This window comes from Equus quagga, chromosome 9 (assembly GCF_021613505.1).
Source record: "Equus quagga isolate Etosha38 chromosome 9, UCLA_HA_Equagga_1.0, whole genome shotgun sequence".
NCBI lineage: Eukaryota > Metazoa > Chordata > Mammalia > Perissodactyla > Equidae > Equus > Equus quagga.
This window is the reverse complement of record NC_060275.1, coordinates 61,836,369-61,849,257: the sequence shown is the minus strand read 5'-3', so window position 1 is coordinate 61,849,257 and position 12,889 is coordinate 61,836,369. Positions and strand designations below refer to the sequence as shown.

General features: G+C 43.0%; 1 protein-coding gene across 2 annotated transcripts in view; it reads right to left on the bottom strand.

Annotated features, from left to right (window-relative positions):
• The window catches only part of LAMA1 (laminin subunit alpha 1), a 148,532-nt gene that overhangs the window by 12,873 nt on the left and 122,770 nt on the right, over window positions 1-12,889 (bottom strand). For both annotated transcript variants that reach the window (XM_046671019.1, XM_046671020.1), the window contains exons 49-55: window positions 9,451-9,601; window positions 8,562-8,706; window positions 7,936-8,077; window positions 4,658-4,772; window positions 4,298-4,468; window positions 1,432-1,592; window positions 522-707 (exon numbers count right to left, since the gene is read on the bottom strand). In XM_046671019.1, the coding sequence (XP_046526975.1) occupies window positions 522-707; window positions 1,432-1,592; window positions 4,298-4,468; window positions 4,658-4,772; window positions 7,936-8,077; window positions 8,562-8,706; window positions 9,451-9,601 (1,071 nt within the window). The remainder of the gene's footprint in view (window positions 1-521; window positions 708-1,431; window positions 1,593-4,297; window positions 4,469-4,657; window positions 4,773-7,935; window positions 8,078-8,561; window positions 8,707-9,450; window positions 9,602-12,889) is intronic.

Genomic DNA, 12,889 nt, shown 5'->3' with positions numbered 1-12,889 from the left:
CCTCCCCCCAGGCAGACGTGAGTGAGGAGAGAGTAAACGCCCGTGGGCACATGTTAATTCTCTTGCTCACTGTGAGCTCTACACAGGGAACAGAGAGTTTCAGTTCTTAATTAGACAGTAACTGTTTTAGGAGGAGCCATTAATAACCTGAAGCTGCAAGTAGCCCAGCCGTAAAGTCTCCTTTAAAGCTTGAGCTCGAGCTCAAGACAGCAAGAAACTTGCATCCCCAAATCTCTACATTGTCTTAAATGCATGCCAAAAATGTACTTGACTTCTGCTATTTATTGACAGTCCTGTGGAACTAATGTTCAATGAGGTATTTTTTAACGCATGATGATCAGATCTAGTCATTCTAATCCAATAAAATCAATTTGGGAGACTTTCCTAATAGAACAGTGGGGATCACTTGTTCTTCAGGAACTGGGAGAATTTTAGGCAATCTCAAACAGCAGATGAGCGTGAGTACTCAGCATCGACGGTCAGGAAGCCCAGAGCCAGGCTGAGCGCACAGTCACACTCACTCCGCATTAAAGACCAGGTTCCGGATGCAGCCATGGAACGAGCCTCTCATCCTGAGTGCCGCTGGCCCCTCTCCCCGGGGAGTGCCCCCTACGTACAGCTTGGACACGTTTATTGTCCTGCTTTCCGCTGACGGGCCCAACTTCATTTCTACAGGAGTTGTCTCATCCAACTGGACAGAGAGAATTCTAAAAGGTAAAAGGAGAAAAGTAAAAGAGAAGCTTTAAAATGAAATGAAACATAACTGTTCATATTAATACATAATTCCACAAGTCCTTACTGAATAATAAAAGTTTCCTGAAGCTGAATTTTAACATGATGTTGCGTGTGAGTGAAAAGGTGAATCTTGGAAATTAAAACTTACAATTGAACATTCTCCCAAACTGAATGGAATGTTATTAAACCTCACTGAGTTCAATTGCTTTCTGGAGGGTGTTTTTCTTTTACTTCTTTACCTGTGACAAAATGTCCAATGTGCTTTTAAAACATTTGGTCTAAACTTTTAGAGGAAAATATACAGGAATGTTGATATAACACTACTATTTTACTATTTAATATTTGACTGTCTATTATTTCATATTGATATAATAATATTTATTGCTACTATAAAATTAACTGCCACAGAATTAACCCACTGAAAAGACAACTTATATTGGGCCCTAGAAACAGGCAGGGTTAAGGTTGCTCAATTATGAAAAGTTTGCAAATATCTTATTACAAAATCAGTGAAATTGATTTCCAAGGAGGTATTCTAGGCAAGATCTCAGAATTATTTTGGGACTATTAAACTCTGAAAGCTAACGAGAAACCCTAAATGCTAATGACATACTAATGATCCCAATCATTTCACTGAAAGAGCATCAAAACAAGGTTCCTACCGGGGAGGTCACCGTGCCCTCATTACACAAATACCTCCCACTCCTGATCAAGGAGATGGAATGTTCCCGTCCGTCGCCATATGTGCCCTTGGGAGCACGCACGAGAGCTCTCCTCAGGCTTGTTCCATCCCCAGCATTAACGTGCACTTCAATGTGGCCTTCTATCAGCGCGACGGAAAAGAAGGACTGGGAAGGCTGCAGAGAATTCCCACAGACAAACATTACTATATGGCTGAAAAATTATCCTCTAATGAAGACAGTGTACGAATATTAGCACCAACTAAGCAACTTGTTAAGAATATGACCATCTAAAAGAACTATTTTAAATTTTGTATATTACCTTCTAATCTCTATTCACATAAGTGACATTCTGTATTATGCTATTATCACTAACCATATTAAACATTTCCATTTCTACGTAGTCTTCATACTTATTTACTGCTACATTTTGTAACAACAAATAGATATATTATGTCATTGATCTCTTTTTTCCCAGTGTTATTGAGATATAACTGACATATAACATTGAATCATTTTAAGGTGTACAACATAATGATTTGATATATGTATATATTGCAAAATGATTACCACAATAAGCTTAGTTAACATGCATCACCTCACATAGTTACAAAATTTTCTTCTTGTGTTGAGAACTTTTGAGATCTCCTCCCTTAGCGACCTTTAAATATATAATACAGTCACTGTGGGATTACATCCCCAGAACTTATTTATCTTACAACTGGAAGTTGTAAGTTGACCACCTTCACCCATCCCCCCTACCCCTACCCAATCCCACCTCTGGCAACCAGCAATCTGCTCTGTGTTTCTATGAGTTTGGTTTTTTAAGTTTCCACATATAAATGAGATTACACAATATTTGTCTTTCTCTGTCTGATTTCTTTCTCTTAGAATGATGCCCTCAAGGTCCACCCACGTTGTTGCAAATAGTAGGATTTCCTTCTTTTTTATGGCTGAATAATATTCCATTGTATATACATCTACCACATTTTACCCATTCATCTGTTGATGGATGTTTAGGTTGTTTCCAAATTTGGCTTTTGTAAATAATATTGCAATATGGACATGGCGGTACAGATCTCTTTTCCAGATAGTGACTTCATTTCCTTCTCATATATACCCAGAAGTGCCATTGCTAGATCATATGATAGTTCTATTTTTAATTGTTTGAGGAATTTCTGTACTGTTTTCTATTTGGTTGCACCAATTTACATTTCTACCAACAGTGCACAAGGGTCCCCTCTTCTCCACAGCCTCACCAACACTTGCTGTCTCTTGTCTTTTTGATGCTAGCCATTCTAACAGGTGTGAGGTGATATCTTATTGTGGGATCCATTCCTTTACTGTTAAAAATGTAGGTAGTTTCTAATTTTTTATTACCATACCTAATGAACATTTAACTTCTTTTAGCCTTTGAAATTGTTTCTCATATTTCTGAAAGTGGGATTAAAGAGCTGAAGCCTTTAAAAATGTTTAAAGCTCTTAAAACTTCTTTGCCACACTGAAGAGAGGTCCATCAGCCGAAATGGAATGTGAGTGTTCCACAGTACCCTTTCTAGCACGGATGACAACACTCCTTTCTGCTGACTTAGTAGCAGACTTTGATTTGCAAGTGGTCCTATGAAGATTGGCGGAGGACAACAGTTTGACGGTTCCACAAAAAGCTAAACACAGAATTACCATGTGACCCAGCAATTCCACTCCTAGGTCTATACCCAAAAGAACTGAAAACAGGTACTCAAGCAGGTACTCGGATGCCAATGTTCATAGCAGCATTACTCAGAGTAGTGAAAAGGTGGAAACAACCCCAAATGTGCATCCATGAACTAATATAAACAAATGATGCTATGTACATACAGTGGAATATTATTCAACCATAAAAAGAAAGTACCAATACATGCTACAACATGGATGAACCTTGAAAACATGTTAAGCGAAAGACACAAAAGATCATACATTTTATGTGTCCATTTATATGAAATATACAGAATAGGTAAATTCATTCATAGATACAGGTTCCCAGGGGTGAGGAGAAAGGGGAATGGGGAATGGCTGCTTAATGGCGTAGGTGTTCACTTGGGGTGATGAAAATGTTTTGGAACTAGATAGAGGAGGTGGCCTTGAAACATTGTGAAAAAACTGAATGCCATTAAATTGTTCACTCTAAAATGGTTACTTCTATGTTATGTGAATTTTACCTCAAGTATAAAAAAAACGAAAAAGGGCTCCAGTCAATGGAGCCTATAAACCAGGCTGTCATTGCTAGCCCTTCACCAGGTGGCTCCAGAGGTCTTTGGGGTCTGCAGACTGGTGTGTCAGTCCGAGCTCTGGCATATAACAGCTGTGTGACTTTGGGCAGGTTAACCAGGCTCTCTGAACCCATTTCTCCCTCAGCAAAATACAGGAAGCAGCATTCACTCTGCATAATTATAGAGCAATGTCTGCATAGTAGAGGAGAGCGCTCTGTAAACAGTAGTTGCGTGGCCTCTACTTCACTAAGACAGTACATCAGCACTCGGTAAAGTCTCTAAATTGCACATAGTTTCAGTCTTAGAATGAAGAGCAACAACCATAACGTGGACGAAAAGTCAGCACATGCTATCCGAATGAGTTTTAAAAGACTTAGAGGTAGGGAGCACTATCTTCTCAGTAGCTAGACGAGGAAGATGGATTATACAACACAAAAAAAATCGCTGATTCATCAGGGAAAGACTTTCAGCAGTAGTACCTTTTACTTGTTAAACATGCATGCCCAGAAACAACCAGGTGCACAGCTACAATAAATGTTTACGACTAAGTCATTTTCCATCCAGTGTTTCCCGAAGTCATGTCCTTCCTGAGCTCGTGGCTCTGCAGCCATAGCGTCTGAGCTGCTCACTTACCCCATGAGCCTGCCGAGGACCCTGCTTCTGCCCCTGCTTGCCCAGCGCAGCCAGGATGATGCCACTGCTGTTCTTGGTGGCAAATGTTGCCAACAATTCCGATTCTGGTGACAAAGACTTGGGTGGCAATTCAACGTAGCCGCCTTTCAAGAAGCTAACACTTCGGAGAGGCTGATCACAAAGGAGATGAAAAAGCTGCGTCAGGCTCACTTGCATGCTGAGTCCCCCAGTGCCGAGGGTACTGCTGGCTTCCCCGTCATTTCTCCCACCCCACTGGTCTAGACTGTGTTCCCTTATTATGTTGGTAAATCAGTAGGCATTTATAGAAACTCATTCCAACATTAACAAGATGCTTCCCACCTCCAGTACGCAGCCTTTTCTCACTCCATACGAATTTCTGAGTAAATCAAAGGTCGATCTGGATATTTCCAGGTTTTTGATACAACCCACATAGCTTTTGCTGGTGACACCTTTCCTGCAGGGAAGGACATGAGAACAACGATGATGAAATTTGGGTTTTATATTACCATTTTTGAAAGAAGGAATAAAAATGGACCTACAAATGAGGAAGATGTGTTTCCATGTGTCATTCTGCAGAAATGTCTAGGCCTCCCTCTAAGAAGGATATTGACGGTGAAAACTTCAAACAAATGCTCTTCTTAGGACTAAAGAAAGGATCAAATGTAGTGAGTTGGACTACTTAGATGGTGACCTGGATAAACGTATGTTTACTATTTTAAGGGAAACGATTATAGTTACTATGATTTAAATATACTCGTTGAAACATGGGCTAATGGTAAGGAAGGCAGAGCACTGTGAGAAGGGAGTTACAGCACAGACTGCAGTCCAGGCTCCAGGGAGCAGAACCTTTGCTCCCACGGGCCAAGTGCAGGCATGCTTATTTTCTAGGCTCACACGGCTACAGAAGTTGTCTGCTGTTGTCCATATAGCACATTCATGAACTCTGTCCTGAAGGAAATAACAGAATTTGGTAAAGTCTGGGATTTTTAAAACCCTATTTCTTAGGCTCCAAGTCAATACTATATTTTTCGTAACACAACTTGCCACACTCCTGTAATAAGTGGGGTGAGGCTGTAAGGTGGTCAGGCTCTCACTTCAAGAATATGGAGACTCCTGAACATCTCCAAGTTAAACTCTTTTTTTCAGAAGGAAGGCAAATTGGGTTTTTTGTTTTTGATTTGTTTTTTTTTTTTTTTTGAGGAAGATTAGCCCTGAGCTAACATCTGCTGCTAATCCTCCTCTTTTTGCTGAGGAAGACTGGCCCTGAGCTAACATCTGTGCCCATCTTCCTCTACTTTATATGTGGGACGCCTACCACAGCATGGATTGACAAGCGGTGCATATGTCTGCACCCAGGATCTGGACTGGTGAACCCCAGGCCACTGAAGTGGAACATGTGAACTTAACCACTGTGCCACCAGGCTGGCCCCTTTTTTGTGTTTTTTTGCAGAGAAAGATTCACCCTGAGCTCACATCTGTTGCCAATATTCCTGTTTTTGAGTTCCCAAAGCCCCAGGACGTGGTTGTGTATCCTAGCTGTAAGTCCTTGTAGAAAACTGTGTGAGCCACCACCACAGCATGGCAACTGACAGACAGGTGGTGGGTTCTACAACTGGGAAATGAACCGGGGCCACCGAAGCAGTGAAAGTGCCCAACTTTTCAACCACTGGGCCATCAGGGCTGGCTCTCCAAGTTATATTCTTAAGCATCAGCCAGTCACAGGAGAACTTTGCAGAAACATGGTTTCCTGTTAGAGTCACGTCTAAACTTTTTTTTCTCTCTGTGTTGAGAAATGAGCTATGGACCATTAAGCAAATTTCAACCTCTTTGGATCTCAGTTTCTTCCACTGTAAGTGAGGAGGCTGGCCTCAATGATATCCAAGTCCCTTCTAGCACGAAAGGCTGTGATCTGGGATGTCTTCCTAGAAAAAGGGCTTTGTCCTTTTCTCCAGTGTCTACACTCTGTGCCATTTAGGCAAAGCACAGATGAGCCATGACACAACTTGTTGCTCCAGGAGCACCCCCAGTGCCGTCACATGAGGGACTGATACATGGAATCAGGATTAGGAGACAGGCTTCCAGTCCTGGCTCTGTCTTGGCAGAGGGCCAGACCCGGGCAAGTGAGCAGCTCCCTGAAGTTTCAGTGCATTCATTTCCAAGACTAGCGGGTGGGGGTCGTAAACTATTTCCTTGAACTTCCCAAAATTTCTGGCAAAGAGAAGGTGAGGAGGGCATGGGGGAGTGGATGCTGGGCTGCTTGACCCACAGCACCTGGAGTGGCTGCACTCGTGTGCCACACATTAGGACGCTGTCTGAGAACTCAGTGTGAAGACCAGGTATTGCCGCAAATACACATTTGAAAACCACTGCGCTGGGCGAGTAAGTGTGGACGTCTGATGACCCTGCTCCCTGGAGGCTGCCTTGCCTTGACTGCTGGCCTTTCATATGTGACTTAAAAAAAAATGTTAGAGGGGCTGGCCCCATGGCCGAGTGGTTGTTTGCACGCTCCGCTGCAGGCGGCCCAGTGTTTCGTTGGTTCGAATCCTGGGCGTGGACGTGGCATTGCTCGTCAAACCACGCTGAGGCAGCATCCCACATGCCACAAATAGAAGGACCCACAACGAAGAATATACAACTATGTACTGGGGGGCTTTGGGGAGAAAAGGGAAAAAAATAAAATCTTTAAAAAAAAAAAATTAAGAGCTTCTGTAAAACAAGTTAGACCTTAATATTTCCAATTCAAAATTACAAAAGTGAGGGCAGTGAACTACAGAAATTCTATGTAAATTATTAAAGTCACAAAGTCAATCGTGAATCAGTGTTCTACAAGGATTTCACTGCCTTTCTTATCTGCCATCTTTCATCTAACTTCCTGAGGCTGGTCTTTCAACTGTCACACACTTTATTCACTCTAATTACACAAAGGGAAATCCAGATAACTCTGCAGAAAATATGGAGGTTTTTTGCCTAGAAGGAGATTCTACTACTCTAAAATGTATAGAGAGGAGAATGACTTGTGATGGAAAGTGGGTCTCCAAATACACCACAGCAACAATTTCTAGATGTTCCCAAGGCAATAAATATAAAATCATTAAGTTTACTGCAGAAGGCTTTCTTCCCTTCCCGGTTACTATGGCATGGAGTGGTTTGAATCGAAATACACCTCTTGGGTTAAACTGTGTCCTCCCTGAAAGATGCTGAGTCCCAGCCCCCAGGATCTGTGACTGTGACCTATTTGCAAATAGGGTCTTTGCAGATGGAATCAGGGTAAGATGCGGTCGTTAGGGCAGGTCTTAATCCAATATGACTGGTGTCCTTACAAAAAGGGGAGACGTGGACACAGAGAGATGCAGAGGGAAGGCTTTGTAGACACAGAGACATGATCTACACACTGAGGGACGCCTGAAGCTGCAGAAGCTAGGAGAGAGGCCTGGAACAAACTCCTTCTCACAGTCCTCAGAAGGCAGCAACTCTGCCGACACCTTGATACTGTACTTGTAGGCTCTAGAACTGTGAGAGAAGAGATCTCTGTCCTTTAGGCTGCCCAGTTTGTGGTACCTTGTTTGGCAGCCCTAGGAAACTAAGACAGTGGTAAATTCCGCACTGTGACATCCTACCTTACAACTCTTGACCTAGGTAATCCACCCACATACACTGGATCCTTATCAAGACGATTGAGGTCAGAAGACGCTCCTGGAGTTTCACCTTGCTTGGTTTCTTTAGAACTGGTGTTATACGCATCAATCACGGCTAGGAGGCCTAAAAAGAGATCGAAAGGAATAAATAAGAAAATGAAAATCCCTTTCTACATAAAAGTAAAACACAGACTTCTACTGACAAAGTTCACTAACAAAGACATGCTCTTACATTCTGCAAATTTGACTAACAAATGTTCTTGGCTATTAAATGAAGATATTCGGTACAAAAGTCAATAAATCCAGATACACATCACTAAATGATAGCTGACGTGTGTGGAAGAAAATAGAATGAATCTGATTCTTGATTCCAATTCAGCATTTAATGTTAAATAATGCACTTGGAAACCACAGACAAACAGAATTATAATATTCCCCCAGCAAAATGTGAGTCCTGGTGCTTAGTATTCCAAAGAGAACAGTGGCTTTCAATTAGAATATCTTTCAAGAATACCCAGAAAGCTAAAGTAAATAAATATGGCTGACTTTGAAGGATTTCTATTCCCATGAGGGTGACCGACATCCCGACCGTCCGTCTACGCACTTACCTTGCTTTCGGTTTCGCTGGAAGGCAATTTTGTACCAGGTCCCGTTGTTGTAGCGTCTGTCCGTAACAAGGGCAAGAGGCCCGGAGCCCAGGTCAACTGTTACTTTAATTCTGCCGTGGACCAGCTCAATGGATAAAAAGTCTTTCTGTAAAGAAGAGAGAATACTTACCCTAACGGCTACATCGTTCTCACAAGACTTCCTTTCCGTTCAAGACACGGTTGGTGGGGCGGTACACAGAAACCCAAAGATGAACAGAGAAAACTGGCCCTGGCCCAACGGCCAGAAGTCTCTGTTGTGAAACTGAAAGTGTCCACACGGGCTTTCTAGAATACTCCACAGATGTAGTGAGATAAATTCATTGTTACCAAAATCTACAATTGAGTAAGAGAAGCGCAGCCTCTTCATATCCTGTTCATTTAGATTGACAAACGGGCCAGTTCTAAAAACAAAGCTACAAGATTGAGAGAAATCACCAGCACATGAGATAAAAACAGGACCAGAAAACTCCTGTGGATGGATTTCAGGTGAGGCCGCAGCGGTCAGCGTGGACACAGAACAAGACGTTGTTTCGGCTCAAAATTTAGTAACAAATGACTAAGCAAGGGCTATAACAATGGGAAAGCTGTTTGCTACTTGGTGCTCTCCTGTATTTTCCAAAGGTTCTTCAACAAATTTTTATTAATATAATAAATTATTTAAAATGGGGAAACAGTATGGCATATATATGTTTTTAAAACAATGCCTGGAGCACAGCAAACGTTTGCTCCATTTCAGCTCTGATTAATATTCTATTAATAGGCTCCTAAAACAATCATTAAGCATAAACATCCTCATAGCAATCTAACTGTATATATATAGTAGGGCCCAGGGCCCCATAAAGATTCTTACGGTGCCGTTTGAAGCAAGGTAGAGAAGCAGCCCATTAGGTGAGAAGGTACTAAAAAGCATGATTATCTGAGTCACGGTAGCCCGGAGCGTCTTCTCCACGACAGAGTACCCGCTCCCGTCGAAATGGAAGGAGGAGTCGTCACTCTGGGGGCTGCAAAGCACAGCAGGTGAGATACAAGGCGTTCTCAGGAAGGTGGTACAGAGCCCAAATGGCACGGGACAGAGTGCTCCCGCGCAGAAATGGTGACAGAGCTGTTAGCTCCAGTGTTTGACAGCAAGTGGGCGTCACGGTGTCTTAAAATATGCTTGCCGTGAGATTATGAGGACAAATGCCCAATTGCTTTACAAGAAACAGAAAGGTAAAGTAGGCAAGTTCACTGCAGTCAAAAGAAAGTTCTTCCAAGGTCGGATAACTGCTATGAGTGTTGCTATTCATCAGCCAGGTTCTGCCATTTGCTCTGACTTCCTTTAGTGTAATTGTCCTGTCTTAATTCTAGTGCCTACAGAGGGATTTTCACACTGACATTTGTCACCCTCCACTGGGTTTAACTAATGCATCAGCTAAACTCAAAGTACGATGGAAAATAAATATGCACCAACATACCAGAAGGATCATTGCACACACACAAATCATTGACAAAAAAAGCTCAAAACTCTGCAGGATGAGCTTAAATGGAGTTCTGTGACACAGGCCACAGCACTTCTCAGGTACGTGTGTCTTCCGGTCTTCCTCGCACCTCAAAAGGCTGGCTTGATTCACTACCGAGTTACAAAGTAAGTTCATCTGAACACAGTGTCGTGATGTTGAAAAAATACCTGTCTGGAATATCACAGGGCTGGAGCGTGAAACGTAGCTTAGGGTGTTTTTGGGTATGAATTTGAATTTTTCCCAGTTGAAGGTGTAATCACCAAACTCAGTGCCACATCTCCAGGCAGGACAGAATAGCAACAGTGAGACTGTCTCCACTAACAAAAACCACAAACAGCAGAGCCTGCAGCTTCCCGCAGTCCAGCTTTTTCTGAAAAGTTCTTGTCTTGCTATCTCTTTTAGGAAGTATAAAGGAAATGCACTCTGCATAAATTTAAACTGTGGCTTCATTCTTAACTAATTCCTAAACCTGTGGCTTCCTGAAAGCATGTTCTATTGCTCTATTTCTTGGCTGACCAGAGTTTCATGTGGTTAAGGACACAGACTTTAGAACCATATTGCTGGGGTTCAAATCCCAGTTCCCCAACTTACTAGCTGTATGAACCCATAAAAATTACCTAACCTCTCTATGCTTCATCCTCCCATCTATAAAATAGGGATAACAACAGAACCTCTTTGGGAGAGCTATACCTGATTTAATACATGTAAAGTTTTTAAAACAATGCCTGGAGCACAGCAAACGTTTGCTCCATTTCAGCTCTGATTATTGTGCTCTGGGTCCCCATTTTGCCTATTAAAAGGTGAACCTCAAAGATTAAGTACCTTGCTCAAGACACACCAAGAAAATGGTGAAGCCAGGTTCCAGAAATCTGTCTCATCCCGCCATGCACACCCTCTCCCGCCCCAGGGCTCCTGAGTTCTCTGTTCCCAACAATGTGGAATCTTCACTTCTGTCTTCTCCCCTTCAGCAGGGCCCGCCCAAGGGAGGTGGCCATGAAGATGGATGAATTCAAACAAAATAATGCTATGATTGCGAATCTCCTGAGGTCAATGACACAATTCAGGGGTTTTCCCCCACGTGTGGCTTCCATTTTGTGACCACGAGGTCCACATGCCTCTCTCGTCAGCCAGGTACCTGTTTCCCAGGCGGGCCACAGGAAGAGAGCTCCGGGCCCCTGGCTAGGTTAGAGGCTGGGGACGAATGAAAGCAAGGTCTGCCATGGCACTTCGCGGACAGCTCTGTTCTAGCACCAGCAGCTACAGGTGCAAGCCCTGCAGTCAGGCAGGCCTGAGGAGACACCCTCCTCTCTCTGCTCTCAGCCCTGTGAGCCTGGAAGGATCACTAAACCTCTCTGATCCAAGTTATCACTCACGAGAGGGGGCTAATGTGTACTGTACCACCTGTTAGCATGCCGTGCAGCCGCTCTCCCAGTGAGGTGACGCCTGCGCCCCAGCCTAGGATGCTGCTTCTGCTGCTGCTGCCCCACCTGCCACAGTGCACAGCACTTTCTTAACGTTTCCATACAAGTATTTTCCCTAGACCATGAGACATCGGAGGAGACGAACTTGTGTGACTAATGTCGACGTCACCAGTGCCTAGCAGAGGCCCTGGAACGGATGACTGACCTTCCCAAAGGCAGCCAGGGCTCTATGGGAACAGCCCTCATAACTAATTCAAGGATTCCGTCTGTTAATTAAGAGGGTTTGTTCTATATTTAAATGAGAACTGTTGGAAGCAGGGGTTTATTTTGTAATAACCTTTGAGATTGTTCATAATTATAAACATATGCTGACACCATGTAAAGAAGTGTAAATATATTCAAAGAGGGTTAAAAATTACAATTAATTTAGTTGGTAATATAAATCAAAGTTAAATGTAAATGCTCATATTGAGAAAACATTTTTTAAAAAACGAAAGACCATCAATGGACAATGTGAATGATCTGATAATGGCAAGTTCCACCCAAAGGTAAAAGGCACCATGTCTCCTCATCACGAGTCTGCTAAATGGATTTGGTCCCTAGAGTTGGCTGATTAGCTGTCTGAGCAAAAATCTTTGTCTAATAGTTAGGAGAGGCTACTGAAAATGAGGACAGTTCAGTCAATTTTCCAACCTAGACATACAGCACTGGTTTGTCTATATCAGCACATGCCCAGGAATGTTCTGGAACACACAGAGCTCGGGCTCAAATGAGTCTGGAAGGTGCTGCCCCCCAGCCTCTCAGCCTCTCCCCAGGACAGGCTTACTGTGCATACGAGCACATTAGAGGCTCCGACAGCCTCGCAGTAAAGAAACTGCTGGAGTTTTAACTCAGCGTTTCCCAAACGTTTATGATCAGGACACTCCCTCTACCGATACCTTTTTTTAAAAGGAATATCTACTAATATCCTAACAAACTAGCATTCTTTAAAAAAAAAAACGTATTTTTGGAAAGTTGGTCAATATAATACAAGAATAGCCAACTGATTTGTTCAGGACCCAGAAAAATATACTTAATCAAACCTTAGTTTGAGCTAATGAGTCAATGTGGCCTTCAAGCTCAGCTGTCTGGCCAGTCTTCTAACAAAAAAGCCACACGCAGCGTTAACACCACGAGGATGCCCGTGCCTGCCAATTCTTGCTCTCCCTAGCGGCCTTCGTCTTTCAGTCGAAGGGCCAGGGTGGGTGGAAGTCTGGTGGAAGGACAGGGCTCAAGGAGAACAAAATCAGAAGCCACACGGAAAAGTGACTTCCTCATTCCAGCAAAGAGGAGAAGAGCCAGCAGTCATTAAATTCATTCATGGCTGCAG